This window comes from Podarcis liolepis (assembly GCF_965112155.1).
Source record: "Podarcis liolepis genome assembly, chromosome: 3".
NCBI lineage: Eukaryota > Metazoa > Chordata > Lepidosauria > Squamata > Lacertidae > Podarcis > Podarcis liolepis.
In genome coordinates this window covers 110402890-110417798 of record NC_139557.1, presented here as the reverse complement: position 1 = coordinate 110417798, position 14909 = coordinate 110402890, and the positions used below count along the sequence as shown (strand labels likewise).

The window sequence follows — 14909 nt, the reverse complement described above, 5'->3', positions numbered from 1 at the left end:
TAGGCGCTTGCCTGGCTTCGGGAAGAGGGCATGAGGGCTCTGTTGATGGATCTCAACCAAAACTCTCTGCTACCGGCTGCTTAGTCCATGTAGTCCAGGATGATGACTCAGGAACATAATGTGCTGAACAGTAACTTGATTTCTATTTGCTTTTATTATATACAGAGTGTAGCACAGCTTTGTACAAGTTACTATATACACAGACTCAATTCAATCTCTACACACCAACCTCTGAACTCCAACACCAAACTGCTGCTTATAAGGGAAAACTTTTAGCCTATCATCACCTGTTGCTAGGCTTCCCTATCTCCAAGCAGACTTTCTCAGGTACTCTTGCTTAACTTGGCTTCTTGCCAACTCACTAACTGTCCTCTTCAAAGCTCAGTTTCTCACAAACCTCAGCAGGTTCTGGCAGGGTCCTAGAATCCTTCTGCTTCCTTCCCAAAGCTGGACAACCACTTACTGAGCATTGAGAAGGACGCATGAAGGCTCTAGGGCCCTACCTTGTTTACCCAGCTTAAGCTGACGCTGCAAGGGCTGTGAGGAGGGTGTCAAATGTTGGCCTCTCACAGGGTGGCATATTACCAAGGTCTGCCCCTGACTGAGAGACCCCTTGACCTGAGGGCTCCTGGGAAGCAGGGGCTGGGATGAAGCAGACAATAACCTGATAGAACTCCAGAATTATAGCCGAGTACCATTCTTGGCAAGGGACGTGGGTGGCACTGTGGGTTAAACCACAGAGCTAAGGACTTGCTGATGAGAAGGTCAGTGGTTCGAATCCCCGCGATGGGGTCAGTCCCTGCTCCTGCCAACCTACCAGTTTGAAAGCATGTCAAAGTGCAAGTAGATAAATAGGTACTACTCTGGCGGGAAGGTAAATGGCATTTCCGAGTGCTGCTCTGGTTCTCCAGAAGCAGCTTAGTCATGCTGGCAACATGACCCGGAAGCTGTACGCCGGCTCCCTCGGCCAGTAAAGCAAGATGAGCACCGCGACCCCAGAGTCGGTCACGACTGGACCTAATGGTCAGGGTTCCCTTTACCTTTTTTTACCTTTTTAGGTAGCCGTGTTGGTCCGCCGTAGTCAAAACAAAATAAAAAAATTCCTTCCTGTAGCACCTTTAGAGGCCAACTATCTGAAGAAGTGTGCATGCACACGAAAGCTCATACCAATAACAAACTTAAAGGTAAAAATACCCCTGACTGTTAGGTCCAGTCGCGGATGACTCTGGGGTTGTGGCGCTCATCTCTCTCTATAGGCCGAGGGAACCGGCATTTGTCCGCAGACAGCTTTAAACTTAGTTGGTCTCTAAGGTCCTACTGGGAAGTTTAGTTTGTTGTTCTTGATGCATTACCTGCCAGTCGTCCGTGACTGGACCTAACAGTCAGGGGTCCCTTTACCTTTACCTTTACCTTTACCAGGAATAGTAAAGGAATACAATGTTGTAAAGTACACAGATGGGCCAATCTTGTCAATTTCAGTTTCCCTAATTTTTCCATTTTTACAATCTAAAGTTCTTTTCCTGACATATTCATATCAGTTTTCGAGTTTATTGCAGGGGGCGGGGCTCGTGAAAATTGGCCAGCATCATAGTACCAATTTCTCCCTATATACACACTTTTGCAAAGCAATTTGCCCTAAGGTATGTATAGTGTGACCAGTTTTCTTTTTAAAAATGCAGTAGGAAAATGAATGTCTGCACTGGAGAACTAACACTTGTAAGGCTGGCTGATTAAATCTTTATCCAATACTGCCTTTCAGTTTTATCAAAATAATCTTCAGTCGGTCTTTGATGTTGGAAAGAATTAAGTAGACTGATTTGCATCCTGTTAATTTCTCCCCACTTCTGTTGGGCTGGCTTCGCTCTCGCTTGATATCAGTCCTATTGGCTTCCCAACGGCATTGCTTCATAGCTAACAAGGTTGCCATTAAGTCCTAGTTTCAAGGACACAGAGCCAAAGCGGTGCTTAAAATGAGGTTAACATGTAGAATCTGACCTTGGTGTGTTCCATATCGGCAAGTGGAAGGCTTGAAAAAGCGATAAAGGGTTTAGAGGGGCAAGAAATCTAATACTTTGTTAAATCAGCAAAAGAAGAAAGCCCCGTGCAGAAATTTTCTAAGCAAGCAAGTTTAAAACCACACAGTTTAATTCTGGAGTGATAAGCTCAATTTCTGTCCCTCTCCCCGCAAGATTATATTGGTGAACTAGCTAAAAAGAACAATTTTGGAGCAAACACTTGTCGTTGTTGTTGTTGGCTTCCATCTGTATCAAGGAAACGATGGAAGAGTGCTCCTTTGCAGGTAAAGTCAAACAGTTGGAGAGTTACAGCGCTTGCTGTGGCAGTGCAGACCAATGCAGAAGAGACATGTTTTATTGCAGCTGAGGCAGATGAAGGAGTCCAGTTATGCTGCTGCAAATGCATCACGGTGTTTCTTCTCTCTGCACTCCTCCCAGCAGCCATTCCTTCTCTGGTCACTGTTGGGGATACACAACCTGACTGCCTCCAGGCATTGCTGTCATCTACATGGCAGGGTTGCCAGCCTTCATGTCACATTCGCAGACATATTTGTAATACAGAGTTGGTCTGCCATTAAGTGGGTGAATAACAAAGCCACTTTTATTGCATTCTAGCTAAAGGGTTGACAGGTGTTGAAGACATGGAGAGATCCTGTCCTTCCTCTTAGTTTCAGGGGTGGTGAGCGGGTTCTAGGACGCATAGGAACTTAGGAAATTGAATCTATTCAGGTAAATATTGCCAAAGGCTGGCCATGGGTCCCCAAGTTTTCAAATAGGGTTCCTTCTCAGCCTTACCTCGAGATGCCAGGGATTGTTTCCACAGAGAAAGGGTAGCATCTTTATCACTGAGCTGTGGCTCTCAGTGTGAATTGGTATATACGATGGTTGGCTGGCATTGCATCCACTCTGTTTTTTGGCTGTTTTATTTTTCATGGCTTTATTTGTTGTATTTTACCTTGTCGAGTTGCTTTGAGGCTTTTTCTTTTGGCTAAACGGACTGATACGTTTAATTGATAGTACAGTGGAACCTCGGTTGTCGAACGCTTCTGAAGTCGAACGCTTCAGAAGTCAAATGTCAGCAACCTGGAAGTGAATGCTTTTCGAACGCACCTCGGAAGTTAAATGGCTTCTGAGGCGCGTTTCTCCATTTTTTCAATGGATTTTGCTGGCCGGCAATTGCGCCTCAGTTGTTGAACGTTTTGGAAGTCGAACGGTCTTCCGGAATGGATTGCATTCAACAACCGATGTTCTACTAACAGTATACACACTTTATTGTTAGAGAGTTTTGTTTTTAAATGGATGTGTATACCAGTGTTCCAGAGAACTTGAGTCACAAGTCTAACAAAACATACAATAAGTAATATACTGTGAATGACCCTTCTCAAAGCAATGGCCCTCCCCAGACCATGTTCTCCACAAGCAAAGGACCACAGCATTATATTTAGAGAGCAATTGTGTGCACGAGAAGCAGGCATAAAGTTACAGCAGAACTAAACCCCATTCAGCACCTGGGCTGCTGCTCTGTCAAAGCTTGGCAGAAGGAAAGCAAGCCTTTTAAAAGTGTTCTATGCCAAGTCATGTGATCAAGCTAAATGGCCTTAGGATCCAGCCTAAGTTTTCCTTCACTGCCCCCCCCCCCAACACCCAGTCTGGCTGAGCCCTGGCTGACCTGCGATGAGCGGATTATAATGGCGCATCTTTGGCAGAGCTGAGTTAGGGTGTTACCTGGTGGCAGCAAACCAGTCGTGGCTTATTTGCTAGCAAAATCAACTGTGCAGGAATAGGTCCATTGTAGCTATAGGAGGGACGCGGGTGGCACTGTGGGTTAAACCACAGAGCCTAGGACTTGCCGATCAGAAGGTCGGTGGTTCGAATCCCTGTGACGGGGTGAGCTCCCATTGCTCGAACCCTGCTCCTGCCAACCTAGCAGTTTGAAAGCATGTCAAAATGCAAGTAGATAAATAGGTACCGCTCCGGCGGGAAGGTAAATGGCGTTTCCGTGTGCTGCTCTGGTTCGCCAGAAGCAGCTTAGTCATGCTGGCCGCATGACCCAGAAGCTGTACACCAGCTCCCTCGGCCAATAAAGTGAGATGAGCGCCGCAACCCCAGAGTTGGTCATGACTGGACCTAATGGTCAGGGGTCCCTTTACCTTTAGCTATAGGTCTACAGGCTAGAATTTGTTACACAGATAGGTTTGATCGTGTAGAGAATTTTGTCTTGGTGGGAAGTACAGTGGCAGCTTTTCAGCAGTCTATATGAAGGGGCATGGCATGTTCACCAGCCCTACAATAGTGCTGCGAATTGCAGGACATTATTTTTTGTGGTGGCTCCACATCCATGGAACTCCTTGCCTGTTGTCACCCACAAGTGCACCATAACGCCAGTATTTTTAGAAAGCTGCTTCTAGCGGCTCTGTAGGGAATGATTTGCTGCTGTTTTTATATTCTGCATTTTATCAAACTATCCAGTTGAATGGAGTTTCAGGAGGCACGATTTTATTTTGCTGCGGTCGGTATGCTCTGCCTTTAGTATATAAGGTGCTTTGAAAGAATTCTTATTTGGGAAGGCGATATATACATGTTTTAAAAGGGCTCAAGCTTCTCATAGGTATGGATTATGTGTATTGAGCAAAAGGTGAGCTTAGATGTGCAGGGGACTTATTCAGATTACTCAGATTTTATGTTACAAAGCCATTCTTTTTTACTTGTGGGGTTCCCCCCCCCCAAAGCTGCCAAAATGCCTATTTATTTTTGTTATGCACGATAATTTGGAATAAATTATTACCACGGCATTCAGGGTATTAGCATAACTTATAGAGAACAAAGATGAAACATAGGTAAAACAACTCATTACAATATTTTTAATCAATTTTGAAAAATGCTCATGACCCAATGATATGCAGTCTTCCTCTGAAATCCCATTGAGGTTGTCTTAATTTGCTTCTGCTTGTCTGTATGCTTTCCTCCCAGTGCCCACAAACTCTGGGCAATGGCAGGGTAGGACGAGATCTTACTACATCAAGGTTCTTTGAGGGTGATGTTCTACCAATGCACAAGCATTTTATATACTTCAAAACGGCTATCAAGGCTTTTGGATAGTTATTGGGACCAATTGCATGAGGCAGAGAGAACCTATGTATAAAGAACAACAAATGCACAAAGGGCTCCTGTGCTTAAGGGGTGTTGAGGGTGAAATACTCTCAGCATAGCTGTTGTATAAGAAATTGCAGCCTTTTATAGGGGGGGGGGAAATAAGGGAGTGAAACCAGTACATACAGTGGTACTTTGGTTTTTGAACATAATCCGTTCTGGAAGTCCATTCGATTTCCGAAACCTGTTTGACTTCCAAGGTGTGTTCGAAAACTGAGGCATTTACTTCTGGGTTTTTGGCGTTCAAGTTCTGAAACGTTCGACTATGGAGGCATTCAAAAACCGAGGTACTATTGTACTGCCATCATTGCAGGATGGAGGGAAGAAGGTGGGAGCTGAAATATACCTCAGTGGATGGTTGGATGATGGCCAAAGGATTGGAAGACTCAAAGAAACTTTGCTGAGGTTTCACACCAAACTGCAGCATCGAAACTGTAGCGAGAAGGTCTGAGCTGCATGCAGACTTTTAAAGTCTGGATGCAGGACACAACTTGAGGAGTGGGGAGAGGGCAACGTGGAAATTTAACGTGGATCTTCATAAGTGTGTGGCTGGTCCTGATAATATGAGGTTTTGTAAAATGTGTGCAGCTTTTATTAATTTTAAAAATGGAAGTAACATTCATTCTTGCTTCTACAGTCAAAATCATTCCAGTAACTGCTATTCTTTGCTTGCAGGTTGTATACAAAAACAACGACGTAAGGCTGGAACTGTCTCGACTTGCCAAACAAGGAGATCCTAAGATGAAGATCCACGGAGTGGTAGCATTTAAATGTGAAAATGTGGCAACCTTGGATCCAATCACTTTTGAAACACCAGAATCTTTTATCTCTTTGCCAAAGTGGAACGCCAAGAAAACGGGCTCGATATCGTTTGATTTCCGCACTACCGAGCCGAATGGGCTGATACTTTTTAGCCACGGCAAACCGCGGCATCAGAAAGATGCTAAACACCCACAAATGGTCAAAGTTGACTTCTTTGCCATTGAGATGCTTGATGGCCACCTCTACCTGCTGCTGGACATGGGTTCTGGTACGATTAAAACAAAAGCTTTGCAAAAGAAGGTGAATGACGGTGAATGGTACCACGTTGACTTTCAAAGGGACGGACGATCTGGTAAGTTTGGGTTTACCCTTCTGTGCATCGTAGACAAAATAGCAAGGGCGTCGTGTGTTGCAATTGCCATTGCAATATAGTGACAACCTTTGACGTCATTATGACAGGTGCAGGTGCTGCACCAAAAAACAGCACCCCTGAATCTCAGTCTCTCTCCCTCCTTGGTAATGTCTTACTGTACTCCCGCATTTCCTTGTCCCTGCAGGCAGCACCTAGTGCAATGGAAGATGGCCAGGGAGACTTGGAACTTGTAGCACTAGTCATTGGCTGGAAGGAGGAAGACAAGAAATAGAACTCCTCTTTCCAGCGACAGCCATTTGTTTGCTGTGGAGCCTTTTTCTCTCACTCACCCCGCTTGCAATTGATTTGGCTTTGGCAATTAATCCAAAAAGCTATTAGTTAGAAGAATATGTTAGTCTGTGTTGCAATATTTCTCCTAACAACGACAGTGCGCTCCCAAGCCAAGTTTCTGCTAAGTGTAAAATGGAATGTGGTGATATATAACCATTGTGCTGCATAATAGGACTGCAATTTATGACATCACGGTGTTCTTGGAATTTATAGTGCGAAGGCCAAATTGCATGTGATGGACGGATCCAAGGTTCTCCTCACTGGTAGAATGTTAAAGAAAAGGCTTTAATAAAGAGCGGCTGAAATAAAGGAGAGAGGATGAAATAAAGAGTGAATGACTGACAGGCAGGAGAGGTGTCTTAACCTTCCCTTCTTGATATTTTATTCCCACTTAAGATTGCCTCCCCAAATGGCTTTTCCACTCCTAGGAGAAAACACTTGGGCTCCTTGATTTACCCTTCTCTCTACCCTTACTTTACTTTTTCCTGCCACTCTCCGTATCTTAGATGGTATGTCTGCAGCTAGAACCCGTGTTCTTCAATTTTTTATACAGTACCTGGAATTCTGGGGCAACATCAGCACAGGCTTGTATATGACTAAATTATGCTCAGAGCAGACCCATTGAAATTAATGGGTTGTATTCAACACAGTGCTAAGGAGTGAATTCAAGCATTTCTGCTTCCTTGGCTGTCTGATCTCCTGGAGCAAACTGGGGTTTTTTGAGGCCTTGTTGTACTAATAGGAACCTAGAATAAGGATTTTGACAACCTCCCTCAGCATTTTGACCATACAGTGGTACCTCGGGTTAAGCACTTAATTCGTTCCGGAGATCTGTTCTTAACCTGAAACTGTTCTTAACCTGAAGCACCACTTTAGCTAATGGGGCCTCCTGCTGCCGCCACACCGCCAGAGCAAAATTTCTGTTCTCATCCTGAAGCAAAGTTCTTAACCCGAGGTACTACTTCTGGGTTAGCAGAGTCTGTAACCTAAAGCGTATGTAACCTGAAGCGTATGTAACCTGAGGTACCACTGTACTTATACCTGATAGATTACAGAGAAGTCTAGGGCCTGCATCTTCTGCTGGAGATGTGCTGAGCCTGAAGAAACTTCAGATCATATGCTATAGGCTTGTCCTATCAGAATTCCACTCTGCAAATGCTTTGGAAGGCTTAGATGACTAGCCAGGAATCTAGACAATAACTTTATTGTCTCCTTCCAACAAGAACAGAATGGCAACAGAAAACTCCTGACTCTCCATGCCCCCCCCCTCCGCCCCTGGCATACAACTGAGTCCAGTGCCATCAAGTGGCTAAACTATATAATGACACAATTTAGGCTAAATCTACACAGCTATAAAAAAAAAACTCTCTGAAAATGCTGTGCAGAAAACCGTTGTAAAGCTCACAGTTGAAAATATCACCCAGTTACGATTTCAGCTCTACAGCGCCATTCGGTGTCACAGTGTTATAACGCAGTTATAACACTGCATTTTGACTAATGTAGCTGAATCCCTGGATAGTAGAATAGCAAACAAGCTTTGTTACCGATACGGCTATCATATGTTCATCTCTTCCCCTAATTTGGAAAGAACACATCATCTCTGTATGGGGATATATGTCAAAAACAGTAGCTGTTGCAAGCTGCTTTGAAAGCTAAACACTTTGCCCTCTAGCACTGGAAATCATCAACGCCACACATTTCAAAACCTTGACAGGGAACCTTCTGTGGCTTACAGCGAAATAGCATATAGCTTTTAATTGCTGTGAGGCTAGCACCAATTTCAGCGGGATCTGACCAAAACTCTCAGAGCATGTTTGTTCATTTGTTTTGTATTTCCAGGCATCTCAATTGGCTCACCACACCTTCTCTTCATCCCTGTTTTTTCTTCTACTTTTGCATTTCCTTCTCTCTTACTCTCTCTCTCTCTCTCTCTCTCTCTCTCTCTCTCTCTCTCTCACTGTGCTTCTCATTCCTCCCACCTGCTACTTCTTCTGAGTTTGGGTCATGGCAGGATGCTGAGGTTAGGTTTTGGGAGGATGGGTGCTGCTGTTGTTCATTTGCTTTCTGTTAAGAAAGCATTGATAAACCCCACATGAACTCCAAAACTACAAAGAGCATTATAGTAGGGTTACCAGATGTCCCTGTTTCCTGGGGAAAGTCCCCAGATTTGCGAATAAGTCCCTGGACAAATTCCATCCCCGGAATGTCCCTGGATTTCATCTAATGTCCACAGGAAACGCAGCAGCGGCAGTCTCAGCAGCCCGGAGCAGTTGGCTCTGGCTGGCTTCAGGAGCTGCTCGGAAGTCCCCATATGATGGTGGTGCAGGGGCTCGAAGATGCAGCTTCCGGGCTGCTTCCACCTTCCCTGACCCCAGCAACTAAGCTGCGAAGGGAGGCTTCATGCTGACTATCAGAGCTTGTGTGCAAGCAGGAGGGGGCAGAGATCTCTCAGTTAGGCAACGGGAAGCCTCCCTTCCCAGCTAAGGGATCCCCATCACCTCCTGCTTACACGCAAGTAGGAATGGGATTGGGGCTGCTCCAGTGGGAAGGGAGGCATCGCACTGCCTGAGAGATCCCTGCCCCCTCCTGCTTGCACGCAAGTAGGACTGGGATTGGGGATGCTCTGATGGGAAGGGAGGCATCACACTGCCTGAGCCTCACTGCTGCCGCTCTTGGCCCTCCTTCTCCACCTTCAGTGCCTGACCCACCACCAAAGAACCAACAACTCAAGGGTTGTCCAGGCTCATGGAGAAAGGAGATAAGAGCCTCGGAGTAAGGGGAAACATGGTGGTTGAGGTCAAGGCAGCAGCCGCCCCTCTTTCACCGCCATCACTGAAGCATCAACATCCCAAACATGTAGTATTTATTTATTTAAAGTGTTCCCAGATTAACTGAAAAAAATCTGGTACCCTTACATTATAGTGCCTTTAAAGACTGTTTTTTAAAAGGATGTTATGGCATGAGCTGTTGTGGGAAAGAGCCAATATTCTTTAAAGCACCCTGGCAATCTTAGATCTAAACCATAGTTTAGTGTTGCATGCATAAACTTGCTTCTCCCTTTGCCATCTCCTGGCATGACTTCTTTCAACCAAACCACAGGGTTGTTTCACTCCACTCACCTTACCTAGAAACCAAGGTTAGGTTTAACAAGGGATGGAAGAAGAATTACAGTATGGAACACTAAACTTTGGTTTTGTGTTGGTTCTGCTTTTGCTGAAAAAGACTAAGGGAAGTTTGGGCCATCACACCCTAGTGTTAGTAACGTCCAAAAATTTATTTAGTCTTTTACAGCAAAATGAACAAACACAGCTACTTTTCTGAAATTTGTCAGGCTTCAGTTAAGAGTATCCACAAGAGCTGTTGCAGGCTCAATGTTTGCACCTAACTGCGGACTTTCCTGAACCCTGTTATGAATTACCAATCTGTTTCTTGCTGATCTACGTGCTGTGTCTCTTGCAACGTTTTACTCTTGCATATCTCTAGCTAGCCTGAAAATCCACTACGGAGTGGTGCCCATAGATAAGAAAAAGCTGTGACATGTCTAAATAAGATTTCTTAATTTCCTTAACTCTTGGTTGCTAGGTCAGCAAGCATGTTGAATTATTCCCCCCTCCCCATTTTGCAATCGTTTCCGTCTTTCTGACCATTCCAGTAATTTGTAATATTGTTCCACGTTACAGGATGAAGGGACGGCCGTTCTCTTCTGCTTGAAATTTGATCCATTTTAGCCAAACACTTAAATCTTATTTACTTCAATACTAGAATAACTCGGAGAACAGCTGAATATTCTTCGGCAACCTTTAAATGTCACCTCAGGGCACTCAAACTGGTGCAGAATTGCTCAGTCTGATACCACTCAGGCAATGTCAGAAGCTCCAAGTCTGTAACATGGTTTCTTACATCACCACTGTTGCTGCAGGTCCCCAGAAGGGCAACACCAGAGTTGTTCCAAATGTTCATGAAGTTTGCTATTTTTGATCTGAAAGCTGCCGCTTTTTGGAGGATGAGAGGTTCTTAAACAAAGGAAAAAACCTGTTCATCTGCTCATTTTTCCTTGCCTATTTACAGTTCCCGTGATCTGCTTGAGTGCCATTCCCCCCCCCCTTTTGAAAACAAGTGTCCTCATTGCATGGTCCTCAGCTGTAGAGTCCATAGTGAAAACAGAATCATAGAATTGTAGGCAGTGCTATTTTTCTAGAAAAAGAAATACTGGAACTCACCATGAACTCTTCCCTTGTTCTCTTACAATGGCAATGGCGGCCACCTGAAAGTTCCAGCTGAAAAAAGCGCTCATTGTAAGGTTAGAATGGATTCTGAGGGTAATCTAGGCCAACCCCTGCAGTGTAGGAATCACAATCACATGACTGTGTCATAGTTTGCATAGCCAGTCAGATTGGACTACGTGATTAAATCATCAGGGGCAATAAATATTTTCAGTTGATGGCTGCATTCTTTTCTGAAAACCTTCCAAGGAGTAGATGTCAGGGTTAGGAAGAGTCAGAGGCAAAAGTGTGCAAAGTAACAAAAGTGAACTTTTCCAAGGACATAATCCATCCAAGAAAAAAAAACAGGGTCTGAAGCATGGCCAGTGATGGGTATGGCCTGGAGAGACTTCTGACATATAAAGAGGGCTGGAAGGCCATATTCAACCCCCAGCCTGAGGTTCTGCATCACAGAATTGTAGAGTTGAAAGGGACCCCAAGGGTCATCAGTCTTGAAAGACCTACATTGGCTCCCAGTACGTTTCGGAGCACAGTTCAAAGTTTTGGTGCTGACCTTTAAAGCCCTAAACGACCTCAGTCCAGTATATCTGAAGGAGCGTCTCCACCCCCACCGTTCTGCCCGGACACTGAGGTCCAGCGCCAAAGGCCTTCTAGTGGTTCCCTCACTGCAAGAAGCCAAGTTACATGGAACCAGGCAGAGGGCCTTTTTGGTAGTGGCGCCCGCCCTGTGAAACGCCCTCCCACCAGATGTCAAAGAGAACAACAACTACCAGACTTTTAGAAATCATCTGAAGGCAGCCCTGTTTAAAGAAGCTTTTAATGTTTGATTTTAATATTTTGTTGGAGGCCGCCCAGAGTGGCTGGGGAGGCCCAGCCAGATGGGCAGGGTATAAATAATGAATTATTATTATTATTATTATTATTATTATTATTATTATTATTATTATTATCATCATCATCATCATCATCATCATCTAGTCCAGCCCCCTGTAATGCAGGAATCGCAGCTACAGAATCCCAGAGAGATGACCATGGAGATTAAAACCTCCAAGGATGGAGCACCCACCACCTTTCAAGGTGGTCCATTTAACTGTCTCCGCTCTTCATGTCAGAAAGTTCTTCTTGATGTTTAGTTGGAATCTCATGTCTTGTAACGTGAATCCATTGGATCAGAACCTACCCTTGGGAGAAGCAGAAAACAAGCTTTCTCCATCTTCCAGATATCCAGATGGCTATCATATCACCTCTCAGTCTCCTCTTCTCCAGGCTAAACATGCCCAGCTCCTTCAACCTCTCCTCATAAGACTTGGTTTCCAGACCCTTGATCTTCTCAGATGCCCTCCTCTCCACACTTGTGAATATTCTTCTTCAACTGAGAATCTCTGGCCTAAAAGTTGTGGTGGCACTGGTGAATAAATAGAAAAACCCAAATACCACTAAGATCTAACACTGCATACCAGACAGGAGCTGTGCATGTTTAGGTAAAGGTAAAGGGACCCCTGACCATTAGGTCCAGTCGTGGCCGACTCTGGGGTTGCGGTGCTCATCTTGCTTTATTGGCTGAGGGAGCCAGCGTACAGCTTCCGGGTCATGTGGCTAGCATGACTAAGCCGCTTCTGGCGAACCAGAGCAGCGCACGGAAATGCCATTTACCTTCCCGCCAGAGCGGTACCTATTTATCTACTTGCACTTCATGCTTTCAAACTGCTAGGTTGGCAGGAGCAGGGACCGAGCAATGGGAGCTCACCCCATTGCGGGGATTCGAACTGCCAGCCTTCTAATTGGCAAGTCCTAGGCTCTGTGGTTTAACCCACAGTGCCACCTGTGTCCCTATTGTGCATGTTTATCGTAGAGCAATTTCATACAGATGTCTTGTATTTGTTTACTGCTAGGTAGTTCATCTGGGCCAAATTCAAACCACTAGGAAGAATCCTCCATTTGCAGATCAGCAGTTTAGAGAATTTTGCAGCAGTGCTTAATAAAGAGAATAAGTACAGAGAATAAGGGGGAGGGGTGTGGCAGCTGAGCCCTGTCTCCTATCTCTGCTTTTGAAACAGATCACAACCGACGAGAGGAGCTTCAGAAGTACGTTTAGGCAGGGATGTCTTGGCTGTAGTAAGGAGACTTTTGAAAACTAAATTGCTGAGATAATGAACATGATTCAAGATGCTCATTAGCACATACCTATGGGAAATGTTCTGCTGTTGCAGTACTACCAACCTTGCAGTGAAAGCAGAGGGAGGAGGCAAAGGCAGGCGGCTGGAATCCCAGCAAAAGCAAAGGCATTTTGCTCTCTGCGGGTTTTGCAACGCGCCATGTATGCATTAATAACGGTGTTGTGGGGCCGGCATGTCATTTGAATGTTTAGTTAATCTTGTGGGCATATTGGAGAAACAACCATGCGAGGGTTTCCCCCCTAAACCAGCTACCATTCACCCCCTTTCCGAAAACTACCGTTACACATCGGAACAGGAGGGGAAAGTTATTATTCTTGTCAAACTCCAGTTGTGCATGGCAGTGTAAACCAGATTGTATCAGCGGTTTTTCGCGGCTAAGCCAGCATTTAAGGGCTAAGGAGTCATTGAGATTTTGAATTAAAGTCAGAGTTCCAGTATAAGCGCTGGAAATTACAGGGGTAGGAAAAGGCACATGCCTGTCTCCGGAGTATATAATTAGAGGTTTAGAGTAATCACACTCTCACTCGGAGCAGCACTTTGCAGATATCCATTTCAAGCCACTGGGGTGGAGCGTGTCCCCCCTCCCCACCATCCCTTATGCCATCTAGGAGTCGCTGCAGTTATTCACTGCAGTTTCAAGTAACGAAAGACGTTTAATGGATTGCCCTTGCTTTCTAGGGATAAACAACCCTTTGGGTGGTTTCCAGGCTAGCTGCACGCCTCTTAGAGTGGAAAGTCCTAGGGAGGGAATGCAATGTCATGAGATTATGCTTATTCTGTCAGCAAAAACATTTCTGCTTGCCTGGTGGGGATGGTATCCCCTCTTCTCCCCTGTGTGCTGTTCTAGGGGTTCACCTGACCCCCACCAAGAGCTGATGGGGGGCACAAAAGAGGAAAAGTGGAAGCTCCACTGCGTTAGCAGTGCTGGCTCCCACTAGTGCAACTGCTTGGTCAAATCTGTCCCATAGAATCCAAAGACACCTCTGGAGAGGTGTTTTGTGCAAGGGATGTAGCCAGCATGGCTGAGCTACCAGAGGGAGACAGAAGCGACTGGGCTCCCACTGCAGGTTCAAGGCCCCTGCTGTCATACAAGTGTTTGGCTTGAGGAAGCATTGCTCAATGATTTAGACAGAGTCACGAATTCTGAAGTGGCCCTTCAGCAGTGTTTCAGCGAGTTACTGGAAGTTCAGATCCACACATTCCTCTAACACATATAATAATAATAATTTGTTATTTATACTCCGCCCATCTGGCTGGGCTTCCCCAGCCACTCTGGGCGGCCTCCAACAAAATATTAAAATACAGTAATGCATCAAACATTAAAAGCCTCCCTAATCAGGGCTGCCTTCAGATGTCTACTAAAAGTCTGGTAGTTGTTTTTCGTTTTGACATCTGGTGGGAGGGCGTTCCACAGGGCGGGTGCCACTACCGAGAAGGCCCTCTGCCTGGTTCCCTGTAACTTGGCTTCTCACAGTGAGGGAACCACCAGAAGGCCCTCGGCGCTGGATCTCAGTGTCCGGGCAGAACATGCCTCCCACTCCCTCCACCTTGCCCACTCAATATGGCACCACTTCCTGTTTTTATAAAAACAAGATCTGGGTCCTAAGAAAGTCCCTACAAAAATGTTTCACCATTTTGCTGCTCCTCAGTCAGTCGGTTGCTGTATCTGAGTCCCTGTCCTGGCCTGGGAGTAGGAGTAGGCACCGGGAGGGAGGGGCACTGGAAGCTGAAGGATGGCCGAAGCCCCAGGACCACAAGACACGGAGGTGGTGACCCTGTGTCTGTGCTGGAGGCAGAGCTGGGTGCCTGCCAGAGGAATCTGGAATGGGAGAAGAAGCTGTACCTCAAAGCCCAGGCCAGAGTCCCTATTTCATTCTGG

General features: G+C 45.5%; 1 protein-coding gene across 48 annotated transcripts in view; it reads left to right on the top strand.

Annotated features, from left to right (window-relative positions):
* The window catches only part of NRXN1 (neurexin 1), a 1011196-nt gene that overhangs the window by 449799 nt on the left and 546488 nt on the right, over nt 1–14909 (top strand). For all 48 annotated transcript variants that reach the window (XM_083494081.1, XM_083494078.1, XM_083494072.1 and 45 more), the window contains one exon: nt 5841–6279. In XM_083494081.1, coding sequence (XP_083350207.1) covers nt 5841–6279 — 439 coding nt within the window. The remainder of the gene's footprint in view (nt 1–5840; nt 6280–14909) is intronic.